At 36.4% G+C, this 18,556-nt stretch overlaps 1 protein-coding gene across 4 annotated transcripts in view; it reads right to left on the reverse strand.

Annotated features, from left to right (window-relative positions):
• VTI1A (vesicle transport through interaction with t-SNAREs 1A) overlaps positions 1–18,556 on the reverse strand; it is a 256,512-nt gene that overhangs the window by 201,359 nt on the left and 36,597 nt on the right. For all 4 annotated transcript variants that reach the window (XM_064717431.1, XM_064717433.1, XM_064717434.1 and 1 more), the window contains exon 4: positions 5,102–5,179. In XM_064717431.1, coding sequence (XP_064573501.1) covers positions 5,102–5,179 — 78 coding nt within the window. The remainder of the gene's footprint in view (positions 1–5,101; positions 5,180–18,556) is intronic.

The raw sequence follows: 18,556 nt of genomic DNA on the forward strand, positions 1-18,556 counted from the left end.
GCTTGCCTCACCCCATTACCAACAGGGACAAGAGCTCTAATGAGATGTAATTAGGGGGGCTCCTACACCACCCCAAGCTGAACTGGGCCAGCTCTTCTGCACCCAGCTAAAGGAACTTTGCCACAATTTGGTATAAAGGAAACTCACACTGCTGGGCAAACCAGCGCTTAAATTCAAGTGCTTGGCCTATCATAAATTGGTCTCTTTCTCCAGCTCTTCCCCCCCTTTTTCCCCCAAAAAGGCAAACATTAAGGCTCTTTAGAAAGAGACGATCTGGGAGTTGATCACATAGCTATCTTTTCTTTCTGAGGCCACCATTCTTCAGTTGACTATGATACTTAAAGGGCCAAAGTTTAAAACGACTCTCCCGCAATAGAGCCCGTCCGGGCATGCCACCCTGCTATAATCAATGAGAGTTTTAAAATGCTGCACATTTGCTTTTTCAATAGGTCCCAAACAAAAATGTTCTATCTTGTTTGTGCTGCATGGCTGAATTTAAGCTCTGCATGGGATTTGCAGCTAAGCTAAGTAATGGGAGAGGGTTGGGGTTTTTTTAACATTGGCTGAAAGATATTCATTCAAATTAACAAAAGATGTATTTTTCCCCCATTTAACAATGCTCTTGATGAAAATGTGTTACCTTTATATTTCTATTTTGAAACATTATTTTTATTATGTTCACTCCTGAACTGTAAACAGCGTTAAGCCGTGCACAGCCACCATTTTAGGTTATGATAATCAGCATATTTTTGAAACAAAGATATTTTTTTTCTTCTTTTTTTTTTTTTTTTGCAATACAGAATTCGATACAAGAGGTAATCTGTTCCTTTGTAGGCTAAAAAAAAAAAAAAATCTGGTTTACGCTGGTTTGAACCAGTGGAATCTCTTGTGGCTAAGCCTTCTGCTGTGACTAAAATCAAAACTGCACCACAGAGAGTGAGGGAGCGAGATGGGATGTGTGTGTGTGTGAGTGAGTGTGTGTGTGCACGCACGCGTGTGGCCGCGAGGCTCCTCACGTGACACAAAACTACCGAATTTTTTTTAAAAAGCTGATAACGCCACCGCCGTCTCTGTCCGCATATAGATAACGAATAAATGCTGAACTCTATTAAACGCCCTTTACACATTATCGTGGGTCGAACACACAATTTTCTGAACTTATGATGACAGTCTATTTATTTTGCTATAAACCCTCGGCATGTAACGAACAGATTTGTGTCTGGTAATGATCTGCTCTGCCAGGGCTATATGAAATGATACCGACCTTCTTTAGATCTTGGTGAATTAAATTGACCAACTTCACCCCCTGGTCTGTAGCTGAAGTTTGACACACTTTATGCACAGCAAGCCCAAATCTAATATTATCACAACTTTGTAGTCAGAAATTAAGTAGACACAAAATATTTGTTCACCATGAATCACGTATAGAATGTATGGGTATACGGATATGCAGTTTAACCCAATGTGAATTTATTTAAACTTACTAATGAACATAGCTGCAAAAGAAAAAGGAACACTGTTACACCTCAACAAAGTTGGTAATACTGAACTTCACATCATTTCTGTTGAGAGAAATTTCTGATTTAACCCAACACATACTTCCTCAAAAACATGACTTGCTACATGAACCAGTTCTATTATTATTGAAGTGAAGCTACAACTTTTGGTAGTGTATCACTGCACTGAAAAACTCAAAACTTTCAAGAGATTTGCTAAATGTTGGTGGCCACAACAACAAATAAGACTTGAAACCAACAGCCTCTTTAAGACCACTCTTGGAAAATAAATAATAACCCAATGCACACAGCAGCTTTTGGGATTGGGTTTGTAAGGTGGGACTTTTTTTTGATGCAAGAAGGGACATTTCTTGATTTTCATCCTCTGAGTGCCTCATCTGAGTGCCTACATTCACATGATTCAAATTAAGAAAAAAATTAACGTATGTTAAGCAATTACTTTATTGAACTCTAGGATTACTAAGAGCACTACATCACTACCTGTCTCATGAAAACCAGCTGTGCTTATTTAAAAAGAAACTTTCAATAGCAGAATTATATAATTCTTACAACTTCTTACAGGAAATGCTTATATACGCTCTATCTGGCAAAATCAGTTAAATTTTGGTATAGCCATTAGAAGGGAACTGTATTCCAAATTATTCTGAGTGTCTTCTAGACACGATGGCTGCTGCTTTTGAGAGACATGTTGGGAAAATGAAGACAAAAGAAGAATCACCATTACCTATTCTTCAATCTTTCTCCCTGAGAGAACAACTGGAAACTTTTACCCACCATCCTATTCATTACAGCTTATAACTTGGCTGTGGTTTGCTATAATTTTACCTTTGAAACTCAACTGAAAAAGAGAAGCTGAATGAGGATAAGATCCAGATAATTTAGTTTTCCATTAGTGATCTGTTTTATTTGTAGCTTTTTAATATGGTCATACTAGCCAGCAAGCATTAAGTTCCTTTTGTCTCCTCCCTCCACCGAAAACATCATGCAAATGTTTATCACAATGACAAAGACCAACAGCTCATACCTCACAACCCTGACTACCCAGGTAATCAATATTTCTATTGGCAGATTTTACCAATTTCTGTGGTTTGGTACAGGAGCAATTCTGAGCTGGCAAGTTTTTTCAACACCTCCCCTGTCAGAAAAGGAATCCTTTCTCTCCTGTTTCACAGATGGTGACTGAATTGGGGAAAACAAATCCACCACTTTTCAGTTAAACTAATTTAATCTAATCCAAACTGATTGAGAAGTAAAAATCCTACAATATTAGGGCCAGGATCAGTCCACATATCTATATTTATTTCCATGAGACAAAACAAAAGCAAGCATTTGAAACATCTTCAAATATTTAACATGGCTTTGAGTTATATCTGGGCATCCTTTCATCATTTACTCCAAGTTTTCTACTGATATACTATTGTACAGGAGTGAAAGCATATTAAACCTGGGGTTACTGAGTTAAACACAACAATATCTCATGCTCAGTGTCTCCTAAGGACCCAAACCTACACTTGATTTTGAAAGCTGTACACTCTAATAAGCTCAATACCAGCTGAAGTTTTTGCACTAACTGCTTGCACCTGCATCTACATGTACATAAGTACAGGTATAAATAAAGATATTTAATAAGAAAAGGAGAATATTATATTTATTATAGAAACAGCATAATAAATAATAGATTTTTAAAATCCTGGCATTTGCATATTTAAAAGAAATTAAGTGACTCCTTTATGGTGCTATTTCATTATTTTTCAATAAAGTAATGAAGAACTTTAAAAGGTACGGAGGTAATAATTTCAAGCTGGGCTATAAAAAAGGATTTTGATTACCTAAAAAACTATACAAGAGTCCTTTAGCAGACAAATTTTTCATCCATTTAAATAGTGGACATTTGGAAGAAAAAGCCCAAAGTTGGCAAATGGTTGAAGTTATGATTTAGCTCCTTGAGATGAGAACATGGCTCTTTCACCAAGTTTGGAAAAAAGATCATCAGTCACAGCAAGTGCTCACATGAACCAGTTATTTAAACATTCTTTAAAAAGTGAAAATAAAATATTTTATCTTATCCCTACACATAAGATATTCTGTTATAAGTAAAGCTTCTTATCACAATTGCCCTTTTATGTCTGAATTCACACATTTTTTTTCTTGAAATGCAAAAGTAGCAGCACCTTAAGAGAAATAAAATGAGAACCTTAACAGTTTCACAGGACTTCATTTACAATCATGACATACAGACTGTGAAATTCTTCTCCCAGAAATAATCTTCTCCATAAATTCAGTATTTAGGTATAAAATCCCCTCTTTATTTTACTCAAATTTTGGAATCTCCCCTTTCTATCATATATAAATATGAAGATTAACGTCCTTTAAATTTGTCTTCACATAGATATCAGAGCTGCTATACTCCAGTCTTATGTCTTCAGATAATGTATCCTGTGTCTAATTTCATTCATGTATGAATTAAAGTCTATTACAGAGTTTAAAACTTAGTGAGCATATCTAAAATACTCTATAAGACTGGGGTTATGGGGTCTGTGTTTTGAAAGTTCTTGTACAAGGTAAGTCTCCAAGTCTTTATTTTTTCTGTCCTTAGTGGAGCTGAGCCTATACTGAGCATAGAAGATACAAAAAAATTTCAGAACATTCTGAGCCATTTCCTTATTTAATAACACATTTATCAAGTAAACATTTAAATATTTTTTTCTTTCATAAGCAAAATAGTTTGGATTCTATTTGGCCAGAAGAGAAAATATGATGGGTAAGAAAACTTTCAGCTAACTTCTAACTCCAAAAATACAACACTTTGATAATATAAATTTTAGAAAGAAAAGAAATATTCTCCTTTCAGACAGAGTGTCAAACAAGTTTCATCTCAAAAAGAAATATTAACAGGTGGGTCAAAGTCTCCTGAATAAAGCATTGCCATCACAGTCTATCAGGATCTCACTGTAGTATGCAGAACAGCAATACGGGTACAAGATTTTTAAAAAGCCCCAGGATTATCAAGCTTTCATTCATTAAAGGAGGTGGATAGCACTCTGCATCCTAGTACAACATGCATTATGAAAGCACATTCTTATTAGTACAACTTGTGTTTTTGGTACAAGGAGAGAAAATCTGGTTAAAGAGGGAATCACACAAGGAAACTGAGTGGGATACTGCCTAATTCTGAGAGCGCACTTTCATTTGTTTTGCCTGCCAGTGTTGATTTAATTATACTGCATTATTATCAAAGCTGCATTATGTACTTTTTTATTCCTTTTACATGTGTTTGAGGTGAAGACCTTGGCTTTGTCGGCAAACAGCGTGTTTCAAGTTATTTCTTAAGTACTAAATAATAAAGAAAAGAGAAGAAAAGATTTTTTTTGAGATAGCAGACAGTGATCACAAGTTAAAGGGTTAAATGTAAGATCTCCAAGAAACATTTTGAAGTTGATTAAGACCCCAGCTTTGCATTAAACAGTATCACTTCCACATGAGTTGTTGCTAATGCTGTTAAGGAGCAGCTTGAGAAGCCCAGTGTGCCAGTGACCTCCTTCACCCTCCAGCCACCCACTAGGGCTTCTTGATTAGCATCCTACCTGGTTCTCTGAGGAATTCCCGTCATCCCCCAGGAGTTCATTCCGCACCTCATCACTGTAGGCGATTCGTGACCTTTTCTGTAAAACAAAAAGAAAAAAGGGTTAGGAAGTAAAGCTCCGGAGCCACTGGCATCAAGGCTGATCATCTTAAACCTCGAGAGCCCCCTAATGGATACCTATTTGATTAAAAAAAAATAAAAATCTGCAAGTGAAAGTTATCACAAAGTTCTTCAACTGCTGTGCCTTAACAAATCTGCATGGCAAAACTATAGGATTTCTAAGGCAGTCACTCCCTCAACATTGCAGCAACAAAAGCAGCTTCTGTGAAGCTTGAGATAAGTAACATGTGAGGCAATATATACTAACAGCAGAAGCATTGAAAAAATGCCAGTGCAGGAACCAAACACATCTTTCTGAAGAACACTTGCTAGCAGGTCAAAGAGCACAACCTAACAGCGATGGCAGCAATGCCACCAGACAGGAAAGAAGACTGAGCTTTTCCCATATTAAAAAAAACCAACAAAAAAACAAAACAAAAACTGAACCTGAACAACACACATGTGATGTATCTGATTCAATTTAAAGATGCAAAAAATTAACAAGTATTTTCTATGCTGCTAAGGCTGCTGGGAAAAGATCAGAAATTAAAGGGCAAAAGAAAGAAGAGAAAATAACAGCACAAGGAAACACTGATTTTCAGCAGTTCATGGAAACACCACAAAACTGACACAGGCATCCATGCGATCATTATGACAGACAAGATATTAAGTAAATTCACAGCTTATGAGCACCAGATTTGCTCTTGAACTGATAATTATGTTGATTCTAAACTAGATCAAGTGCCAAGCACTGGAAAGCAAATGTGTGATGGTTAGCAAGGTAGCACAGGATTCCACAGAGCAATAGAGAAGGCCACAATGAGAACACCAGCCCAGCTTTCACTTTCTGTTTGCCAAATAACAGGCTATTACTCAGTTAATATTCCCACACTTACCATTAAAGGAGGGTATGAATTTTGAACACATTGTCCAATTTATTTTCTTTTTCAGAGTAGTTATGGTAATTTTTACACCTCATCAGAGGAAGAAGCCCAAGAGAAACAAAAACTAAGCTGTAGGGCCTTCCTTTATTGATGGGGGCTTCCCTCACACCCTGCCATGACAGTGACTACTGGTAGGAAATCAGAAAAAATGAATCCCTCTTCAAACCTTCCCTGCTTGGGCCACCATGCCAAAACTGGTGCTTGGGACTGAGGCACAGGAAAAGAACACTAGAAATTATACTGAGCACAGGGAAATTCATCACCTTAGTAACACAGAGGTTTGAAATGGGTCACCCTTTGTGCGAGGGACCTAGCAGCGAAGTAGGCCTTGTTTGGGTCACCCCAGAGCAAAACATTTTAGCTCTTTATGCTGGGTAGCTCCCCTTTATTGCCAACATGATCACTACAATGTTTACACATTTGTGATTCTCTTGCCATCAGATCCCAAAGCTACAGATATAAGTAATAAGGACAAAGCCCTGGACCACAGACCCACGGCAAGAGGAGAATTGTGCCAAATCTTTTGGAGATCTCAGCTGTCACAGTTTCACACTAACCAAGCTAAAGTAGTCTACAGCATTAAAGGAAATGAGAACCTTTAAACAGGCTGTGGTATCAGAGCTGCCTGTTTAAATTATTCATTTCATCACTATGGGGGACTAAAACACTCCACAGTATGCAAGAATATCATATGGAGATCGGTTTTGTTTTTCTCTTTTCTCACCAAAAATCCAACAAATTGGCATAGATTGCTCAATTACATTATTTTCCTATTTTCATTTTATACACATCAAACAAGGAAGGAAATTACAAATATATAACAATAAATATCTAATCATCTTTTCTGATTAAGATTCAATCTTAGGACTTCATTTGAGGTCTAGTAGTTCAACTGTACAGTTTCTCCCAATTTCACAAAATGACTCAGCTCCATTGATCCTGTTAGTGTTGAACATATTTATCATTATTAGACTGAGATGAGGAGCATGATGCTTCATGAGCTTGTTCTCTAGTGAACAAGCTTCCTAATAATATGTAGGGACTGAAATGGTCCTTGATTACACATCATTTATTTGAAAGATATAACTGGATGATATTATCATTCTTAGGAGCCTACATGGGAGAAAGGAAAAAGAATATACTTCACGGGAAAGAAATAAATGTTAATAGCAATACAATTTTTAGAGGCCTTTTATAATCCTTTATTATCATCGCCAGTGAACTTAATAAATATATTTGTATCATTGTTCTTTGATTGTAATAATCTGTCAGGATCTGAAAATCAGAATTTTTATTAAAAGAAATAATGCTTTGGCTACAATTAGGTAGAACTCTTTGCCATAATCAATAAATAATTTGATACTACTTTTGATCACAGTTTCACTACCAAATGAATCAATAATATAAAAGGAAAGGTCTTTGAACTAAAGTGTTCATTTATTCTTTCAGGATTTGTCCAAAATATCAATATCTTGAAACACTATTCTTATTTTTATTTAAGTATTATTGGTTAACATTTTTAAATGTGGCTATCAAGATTAGTTCAGCTTGTCTGAACTCAATAATTGTTTTTTATTGTTATTTTTTATTTTATAACCTTCAGCTGTTTATAAATATATATACTTTAGCCAAATGCAAGAATGATAGTTTGAGCTGGAAATGTCACACACTCTGCTACATTTTGAAGGAACCCAATTCATAATGCATTTTATAAATAGTTAATGACTTCTATACATAAGCTAACCAGGCAAATCAAGAAATTGTCAACATTTTTAGTCTTAGTTGTCAGTTACCACTGTCTACTGGTACTTTATATGTATGTTTCTAGAAAAGACAGAAGCTTTACAGAGTTTGTAATCCAAGGCATTTCTGGGCAGCTCAATATAGGTTTAAGAGGTTCTGTGTGCAGTTTTTTGTCTGCAAAGCTCTGTCACATATAGAAGTTTTCCTTGTATTTTATATTTTCTTGTATATACCTAGACAAAAAGTCTAAGCACACCAGTGGTTTTGCTCAGTGGATGTGTTTGCAGTTGAGCATAGCATGTGCCCAAACACAGAGACACAAAAGGGTTAAGCTACTTTCTACAAGAACTTCAGCACTCAGAAAGTTTCAGGGGCTGTTTTAAATGTACTACAGTACCCAGACCTTCTGACAAGGAAGAATTTCTGATTCCAGGCAGATCTCTCTTGGTTTATGAACAGGATTTTTGCATACTGATTGGGTGATTTCCTTAAAGCCCTGTTCAAACAGATACACTTGCTCAGTTCTGTCTGGCAATTTGGCTTTAAACAATCTGTCTACTTGACCCAAGCCTTAACATTTCCCAATAGAACTGAATGTGTTCATAGGCAAGCCCAGCTAAATTAGAATTGAAATGAATTAACTCAGCTTAAACTAATTAAGATCTGTGATCTGCAGCACCACCCCCCTGTATGATTCTACATGTGAAGCAGGGTACACGTAACCAGACTGTAAGAATTCTGCTGTACCACTAATCTGAGCATACCAATGAAGTTCTTCTATTACTAAAGCATATGAGAAGTTAATTTCCATGGCCTACACATGGCAAAGCAATTGCTTAAATTGCCTCACCTGGGAATTTAATACAATGTTATCATCAGACCAGCCACACTGTAAATAGATTTATAATGCTTTCCATGTGCTAGGCTAGGTTGCATATGAATTAAGTAATGATCTGGTATTACAATACAATCAGCTAGTTCCCACACCTGGCAGACAGGATATTTTGCTAAATTACTACCTATACAGATACATCACAACATAAAAACAGAGAAGGTAATGGGAAGAGAAACAATCTACATGGTGTATGACCGAATTTTACACGGTAACCAAATAAGATGTAGATAGAAAGAGGTATCCCAAATAATCTATTTCCAACATCTGCACAACAGAACACATGCTTATTCATTTCTATTCAATTTTGGCCTAATTTTCCGCATTCTGTACTTTAATTACCATCCACATTCTGAAATGTTCCCATTAGTGAAGGCCAGAACTAGGCAGTGCCCCCTCACTCCAATGCACTTCCAGCAATCAGTCAAATAATTGATGTAAAGTATTGCACATTTTCATACATGAACTAAAGAATAGCTCTCCCCCTCCTAAATGCTAAGCAGCCCCCAAACAGATGAGCAAATGTAGGTGCATTTCAGACAAAAGACCCAGCAGATCCTTTTATCCCAACCTTTCAGTTTTTCAGGCTCAATGTTTTAAGAACAGATTAAACAGATTTTTCTGGTGGAATATGTGTAAACAACAAAAAGGCTTATTTATCCACAAACACCTGTTTTCATACAAAATCTATTATAATTTCCAAGTATATATAAATGTTTTAAAAAAATCTCCAGGCACCTGTTTGACAGTTTGGCCCTGCTCTAAATGTAAATAAATACTTGAGATTAACATAACCAGAAATAATTTGTGGGAATAGATCAGATTTAATTTGGGTTCTTGAAGTAGTCACTTCTGCCATTTGCTAAAAGCAAGGTGAAAAAAGTGACCTGATCCCCAAAAGGACAGCTAAATACTGCAGAATATACTCTTTCATGTCTGCCTTTTGGAATAGGTATTTAAGTAATTTTTGCTGAGCAAAATGGAAAAGATACAGTTGAACAAATTTAGAGGAAAAGTGGCCCTGTTTAATAATCCTAAAGTTTATAATGAAACAGAAACCCAAACTGATTTCTTAGCAAGCAAGAAATATTGGAATTTCTTTTCTATTTGAAAAATTGTGTTCAAATTTCAGTTTTCAAAACTCATACTTAATTTTAATTTTCAAAACTATATTTCTCTTTAAGGTCATCAAGAAACAACAAACTAGACACTTCAGACTGCAATTCCAAAGGGGTTTCCTGTTCCTAAGTGCTGAGTTTTTAGCAACTGGGTGCAAGAAGCAGGAAAATGGTGCTAATACAGAACCTGATGCAATGCAGGACTTCCAAGCATTTCCTTAAGAAAACTGAGAAAAAAACCCCAAATGAATACATTCCTGTCCAAAAGTAAATAAAAACTATTCCACAAATCCACTGAAACTTCTGATTGAAAGAATCAATTTACCAGTACATGTCAGCTGGCAAAAGTCAATGTCTCAGCCACCCCCAGTGCTGCCTCCCTCCCTGCACACGCAGAGAAGAGGCTGCAGGCAACTCTGAAAGAGAAACAACTCAAACCCCGCGTTCTGCCATTCTGCCAAATGTCAGCAGCTTCCTGCAACAGCACTGAGAAATCAGACTCCAAGTGCTAATGTGAAATTAATGCAGAGATGCTATCATCCATCTTAAATAGATGTCACAGGTCCATAAATCTTCTTTTCAATAATCCTCATCAAACACACTTTTAGTTTCATTATGGGGTGAGGGCAGGGAGGAAGGTCAAGCAAAGCCCCATGAGGACACATTTTGTTATGTTGATGGTGAAAAATGCAGCTTCTGCCCACAAAACTACTTCCACCTCAAACTCATGGCCAGCGGATCATGTATGTCACCAACAAGGCAGATATTGCACCTGCTGTGGGTAAGGAAGGAAACAGGTGACCTGAGAGAGAACTGAAATTCACTGTTTTTGTGAATTTATGGAGTAACAGAGGATGGTTCCTATCATGAAAAAGACAGTTCTATTTAGAAAACCAGCTTTTATTTACCTGAACTCAAACTTGTAAACTTAACAACCCAGAAATGGAAAGATTTTTTATAATTCAAAAGGTTGGAACTTACTGACCTCTGCCTCATTCATGATCACTTTTAGAGAATGATCAAATATTCACTATGATCACTATGGAAATCTATGGAAACATCTAAAGAAACCTAATATAATGCAATACAACAGTTATAAATCCAAGCATAGAAAATTTCAGGTGAGTACTGCTTGGGCTTGAATAGTACTCTACAAACATAAACTAACTCCCCTTAGCATGGCATGTAAATCAATGTTATTTTTCTTTTTATTATAACCACTCATCTTTGCTTGTTTGAATTACCACATACTAATTCCAAACCTTGGTCCCTCCATATACAGTATTTTATTCTTTCATCAGAATTTAGTTTCTCCAAGGTGCCTGCAGTTCTAGGCTGTTCTGCACGGCAGTTTGCCAGCCTTTTTACTCATGTGCCATAATCTCAAAATGTGCCAGGCATCAGCTGCTGCAGGAAGGAAGACTGGGTATATGTGCAAATTTAACTGTAACATCTCTGTAGGCCAGCAGTGATGGATGACCTCTGCACTGCTGACTTGCAGTTATTCCACTGTCCACTGTTACCCACAGCTCACAGCCTGCTCCTGTAATGTGCTTTTCAGTACTCTAATTTCAGTATTTCATCCAACCCCCTTCTATGGATTCCTTCAAATGACCATTATTAAACTATCTTCTTTCATTACAAAGCCCATCTTTTCACACCTACTTAGCTGGCTGAGTTAACCAACTTCTCTATTTAGACAGTGGAAATTCCTTTAAATTGTGCATGAGATCACATAAATTCACTCCTTCTCAGATCCACCCTCCTGAAAAGCCTGTTGCTTCCTTGTAACCACCCTGTGTGTGTTCAAAGACCAGTCTGATAATTTAGATTGGTGAATTAAAAGTCGGTTGTTGTGCTTTTTGCTTTGATATTTATGGCACACATATATTGGCTAATTTGCTGACAAAGGATTTGCAACTTGCAGACCTTTTTTACTATGGCCATTTCTATCATCAGAGCTGGAATAAAAGGCAAGAGCAAGGCTGGAGAGGGGGGAACACCTTCTTTTCCCAACTCAGGAAACAGTTTCATAATAAAGATATCTCAGGTGAAAGACCACGCCTGATGCAGGTACAAAGTAATCTACATACAGACAATTAATTTGGGTGTAGGAGGACTAAGTGGGATAAATTCTGCTATTTAGAGAATAGGTTCACAATTGGTCTTGAAGTGAAAAAGGCCATGTCCAGACTGTGGCCTCAAAAAAATCCATCTGTATGCAAAGAATAGGAACAGCCAAAAATTAAGTGCTCTTGCTAGAGAAATTAATCCTTAATTCATGTTCAGGCTAACCTGCAGAAATATTTAAGGATACCAAGATGATTACTTAATTAATTTACTGTGTCAAATCTGAGAAGACTCTCACCCCTAAAACAGATCTTCAGAGTCATGTGAGGCACTTGAAGTCAGTCACTAATATCATACAGGCTGCTGGTTTTCTACAGAAGTCTCTGAGATCTGAATCACTTCCATTTAAACACCAGCTGAACTAGGCTACAAAAATAAGCTTATTTTGAGAATGGTTTATCTACAGCAGGTTCTTGAATGTAATATATACATGTAAGAATTACAAGTTTCTCTGCAAAACTACCTTTAAGGAAAATTGTTAAAGATAATGGTGGAACAGAGAACTCCTAGTGCCTTTTAAAAGCACACTACAAAGCTTATGTTTCTTTTATGAAATTTTTATTGGTTATCTCAACTCATCTCCTTGCTGTAATGACCCAAGCCATATATTTGTGGTTCCTTTTATGAGTTTGGTTTTGTGCCTTTTTTAATAAAGTCTATTTTACCACACAGCTTCCTTTATCCAACTAATGCTATTTAGAGGACAAGGAGCAACTACACATCACGATCATGTACTTCAGACTGTTTTGTGGTCCGAAGACTTTATGCTGTGTGTAATCAACATAAATGTTTTCCAAACCTTGGAGATGGAAGATAAACTCCAGTGTGTTGGACCAACAGATAGATGAACTGAGAAAATAAAAATATGGAGCCATTTTCCTCCAAGGGAGGAAGTTTAATAAGAATGCCAACTTTTAAAGAGTGCTCCCAGAGACACTAAAGCAGGGAGGAAAAAAATCTTAAGGAGGCTCAAGATTTTCTAACTAATTAGTTCACACTAATTAGCTCATGGTGAAGGATGATAAACATCTCAGATAAACCAAAACATTAAATGTTCATTAAAATACCTTTGTTTCAGCCAGTATCTCCATCTGGAGCCTGGGTTCCCATTGCTAACAGCAACAAGACACCTGCTGGTACATTCCACAAGCTCCTTCCTTTCCCAGGAAAAAAGGCATCCAAGTTTCACTTCCTTCCTCTTAATTGCCTTTATCAGTCTGTACCTAACTAAATGAAAACCTGTATATGGGCTGGACCAGTTGCCATTTTTGAACACTTACCATCATCTTTTTCAGCTCTCCCACTCCCTGGATTTCTAACAGCAGGCAAAGCCCAGGAAAGATGGTATTTTTTAGGCTTCCCAATTAAAAGTACAATTTTGCTACAGAGCTCAGTTCTCTTAATAAATTATACATTTTGTCCACAGTGAACTCCAAGTGTAAAAGCCAAAATGAAACCATAAAGACAGATCTCATTTTGGACATCCAGAATGAGGACAGGGAGAATGAGATGTTTCTAAGGCAGCTGAATTGTCCCACCTCCATTTGTGCTACTCTGATAGGATCTATTTTAAATCAAAGAAACTTAAGCAAACCTTTCCAAAAATACTTTCTAGTCCATAAAAATCTATTTTTAGACACTGTCCTTTTTTTACTGAACACACACACTCTCTCTCAGCAGCATCTTTCCAGTCATATATCAATATATGCTTGATTTCTGAAAATAATACACAGAATAAGAAATTTTCAGTTGACTCCTAAGAATATTAATCACAATGTGAAGAATCCTATCCCATGAGAGTAGCATATGATCATTTCTGACCCCACCATTAAATAATAATAAAATGATGCTTGATGCAAAGAACAATTAAATAGACACATTGTGTAATTATGGTGGCTTGCATACAAGTACACCCACAAGGTACTCATTCGGTGTACTTCACTGCAAACACTGAACTATACGCAAATTAGCTCAAATTATTGATTAATGAAAAGGGAAATTAAAAATACTTTGTGTATAACATGGCCCTATCAAAACTAATTTTTGGATCTTGCTCTTCATGCTTCCTGAATTTATTATTTTTGCACTGACATGATTTAGCTGAGATTCCTTTCCTTCCTTCTACAACATATGCACTTGCAGACAGACATGCTGCCTTGCTTGAAAAAGATAAAAAAATTGTCTGAGTTTAGTAATTTTAGTAGTTAAGTGGCCACAATTTGGCTTTGAAGTTTGCAGCAGATTGATGGGGGAGTAAATCTGTACTTTCACTGCTCCCCACCAGGCACTACTGGGACAGCACCAGTTGTTTCATGCTGTGTTAAATCAATAGCTAATATGGTAAAATACTAACCCGATGTTCAGACATGGCATTTTCTAGTTTTATCACAAGCTGATGATGAGCAGTTCTTGCTTTGCAGTACCTGAGATAAAAGTCAGTAACTAATCCACTACCTCTAATTTATTGAAAATCCACTACCTCTAATTTATCAACCCAAAGTCCTTCTCCTTTTTATACTGCCTCTCCATTTTTCAGTCTCCCCATTCAGTGAAAATACTTGTTAAAATATTCATTCAAGTGGATGAAAAAATATTACAATACACATAGCTATATGAAAAATAAGCATACCAAACCATTCCCTACTTCATTTATTTCTTTAGAGCTCAAGTCTTAAGCCTAATAATACAGTGTAAGGGAAAGGCAGGATACTGATAGAAAATATTGATATTTACAGATATTTGGTATTTAAAGTGTCTCTCTAATAGACAAGCTTCATCTAACTTGTTGTTTTTTCCTGTTACCTGAGGCATAGTCAGGAGTTCTGCCTCCAAGTGGACCAGCATCCCACACAAAGAATAATGAGCAACACCAACACTGGCAGTAGCTCATTTCACAATAAACACTGATGTCCAAACTCTAAAAATTCACTGAGTATTTCTGTTTTGTCCTTGTTACTATGTTGTCACCAACAATGCTTACACATTTCTATTGATCTTGTTTATAGCTGCCTAGATTTTCACTGTCAAGACAATGTAGTGTGAACCTTAAGGAAAGTCTCACTTGATGTATGACTGCATAAAGGCTGTTATCACAGTCAAAGCTTCAATTAGTCCAGAACTTGTACTGCCTCCTATAGTGGCCATTAATGGATAATAAGGAGAAATCTTAAGAAACAGAGCAAGGATAGAATTATTTTCATTTCAGTAAACGCCGCTTGTTTCTGTTGATCAGCAGTTCAGGGAGTTTGAGATATATCTAAGAGCTTCACACTTAATAATAAACCTTGGTGGTTACTGCTTAAATAATGCTTCTTTTATTTAAATAGCAATTGAAGAGTGGCATTCATGCACAAAAAGAAAGATGTTCAGATCTCAGTATTAGGACAAAGATTAAATTCAAAATTTATCCTACTTTTCACTTGACAAACCTTGAGTGAAATTCCAAACAAAGAAGCTAACAATTAAAGTATCAAAAGCAATTAATTTGTACCACACCGAGTGTTGTAACATCTCTTCCATGAAACACATTTTGGTAATAAGAATTTAATCCTGAGGATCTCATCTTTACATGGTGAATTCCAGAATAAGAAAAGATTACCTAATGAATTACTTCCCAATTTCAGCTCCTACAAGTTAGTTGCTCTCCCAATCTCCTAACAAGCTATGGCAAATATTCAAATTATTCATATTAGAAAAATAGAACTATACTCTACAGTCATATTATATTTCTGCTCAGTTCCTTTGAAGTGCAAGAAAGGCCCAGTACCATTTGACCAAACATCTGTCCCTCCACCCCAGCAGCTGTTCTTGCATGGCACAGTGTAGAAACTTCTGGTATAACAAAGCTGTTAGCATCAAACATAGATGATCTGATACAAAGCCAAACAAAGTTTGATAGCATATGGCAAACATAATAGTTTCAACACCAACTCATGAACTTGACATGCAAAACCAACGTGGAAAGAATATAAGGAACTAAAGGAAGAAAAAATTGTGTAGCACATATCTGAGTTTGATTTCTGAGTATTCAAGGACAGACAAATTTATGCAATAATCTCAGTTTAAAATTTCATTACCACTGTCCACTGCTACTATGAGCAGTTCTATGATTCTACAGGACAATGACAACCTTTATCACAGATATCACCACAACAGATTTCGAAGATTTCTGAAGTAGTGGCCTCACATAAAAAGTTTAGAACATTGTTGGGTGACAGCTTATACATTTTTCCCTTAAAAAAAGATGTATATACCTGATAGTACAGGATCCTGCAGTAAATCACAAGGCTGATACTTGAGCATTAACTCCAAAACATAAGTGATTCCACTTAAGCAGGAAAATAGGAAGCATATTTGCACACAGCTGACTAAAGGTATATTTTTATATAAGGATGAAAAGCAATTATTGCACCTTAAAAAGCATTCTATCAAAAAGTGTTGGCTAGGTCATTGGGATTCCTAGTTTGTATTTCACATTTTGGATCTAAACACCTCATCAAAAAGAGGGTATTTCAGTTATTTATTGCATCCTGAAAGAATCATTGCAGGGGATCAGTAGGAGCAAGTATGTGTTTTCCTAAACATTATTTCCATAGATGGCCACTAAAACTGACACATTTGTTTGTGTCACTCTGGGAAAAACAGTCGAGACCTCGTGGCTGGATTTCCTCCTCCAGTGTATTATGGATCTACTTTGACTAAACAGATAAAAGTACAGAAATCACCACAAAGCCACAAACCAGATCCATAGAATAATTTATTTAACACTATCTGCTAAAGGGGAGGAACACTCTAAGACTTTCCCAATCACTCTAATTTCTTATAGGGACATCCCTGGTGTCAGTGTCCTGTTTTTCTCAGGGGCTGGATAGTCCCCATGGTTATTAAGAAGAAACTACCCGTCCACTATCTCAAAGAGAAAGGTGCACATACATATTTCTCCTTTGTCTGTTTGATTTACAGACCTGAGGAATATGGATTACCTCTGTTATCTGCACAAACAAGCTCTACTAGAATCTTGGCATTCAGTCAACTTTTATCTTGGGGACCCCAAATTGTACTGTTAGGCAACACAGAGCACCTATCTCGACTGAATTGTCACACAAATAGATTTTTGTCAGATGTTCAATTTGTATTGGGGAGCATGCCAGCAAAAACAAAAGTCAGCAATTTAAAACAACAAACCAGCCCCTGTGCTGACAGGAACAAATTACTATATTCCAAATGAATAAGAATTACTGTAGATCACAGATCCTCAGTATGAGCACTACACAAAGGGTGGAAAAATGTTCCTCAAATTAATTCTTTCTGGTAACTCCGTGCTCTGAAACAAAAAGAGGCTGAGTACAAATAAAATACAGAGCAAAATAATACAAATAAGTTTGTAAAAGCACATAAAGAGGTACAATCAAAGAGGAATTAATTATTTAACAACTGGTAGTGCAAAGACGGGAGATGAGCAAAGACTCATTAGAGTTCAAAACTAAACTTTTGCAGTTGGTCAAACAGAGCAGCAGTGTGCTGTACTTCTAACAACTGCCAGATCTGCTTTCGAGGCAGTGACCTTACAGAGCTGAGTGCCCTGCGAGGTGATGCATGCATCTTTCGGGCAAAGATAGAAGTAGCTGCAAAAACACAATACATTTTGTTAGCCCACCCTAGGAGCAAAACTTATTTCTGTTCTTCCACAAACCACACAGAAGGTCTAGCACTATCTTTTCAAAGAAATCTTCTGATCACTCTGTAATTATTCCTTTTCGAGTGACCCCATTCCATAACACACCATTTATGAAAAGACCTTGAAAACACTTTCCCTCTGAAACTTGGTAGTACACTACACAGACCTTAGCATTTGAACTAGGAATTATTTTTCTTTTATGGATTATAGCACTTAAAAAAGAAGCCTTCATCTACAAGCTAATTGGAATGAAATTTGTCTAATTTTTTCTGTTTCTTTTTCTGCTGTTTGCAACATTTTTGGGGGTTTGTTTGGGGTTTTTAACTCTGTTGAAAAACTCAGCATGTTCACTCATAGTCTATCTCCTACCCTGACAAATAAAATGATTTCCAGTCTTGTCTTTGTGACTGTAATTTCTTACCTTAGAAATTACAATGCCAAAACAGCAATGTGAAATAATAATGTAACGTTGAGCACTGGTAGGCATAAAATTATATAAAAATCCCACCACCCTAATGGAAAAAAACATATCACCAATAACTACAGTGAGAAAAAGCATGTACAAAATCAAGTAAAAGTAAAGAAATATTTATTTCTTGAAAGTCATCTTCTGAAAAAAAATTATAAAAAATGCCTGCATAATGCACTTTTAGCAAACAAATAATATTAGAAAAATAAAGCTGCAAGCAGAAAAATATTTTCATTTCATTTCTGTTGGATCATTCCATTATCTGCACAGTGTATACAATGATTTTGAAACTACAGGGAAACCACCTCTTCCCATCATTTTAAGACATTCCACAGAAACTTTACACAGAACCAGCACAAAAAAGTGAGCAGTGGAACAAGAAAT

The sequence above is a fragment of the Zonotrichia leucophrys genome, chromosome 6 (assembly GCF_028769735.1).
Source record: "Zonotrichia leucophrys gambelii isolate GWCS_2022_RI chromosome 6, RI_Zleu_2.0, whole genome shotgun sequence".
In the NCBI taxonomy this organism is placed as follows: Eukaryota; Metazoa; Chordata; class Aves; order Passeriformes; family Passerellidae; genus Zonotrichia; species Zonotrichia leucophrys.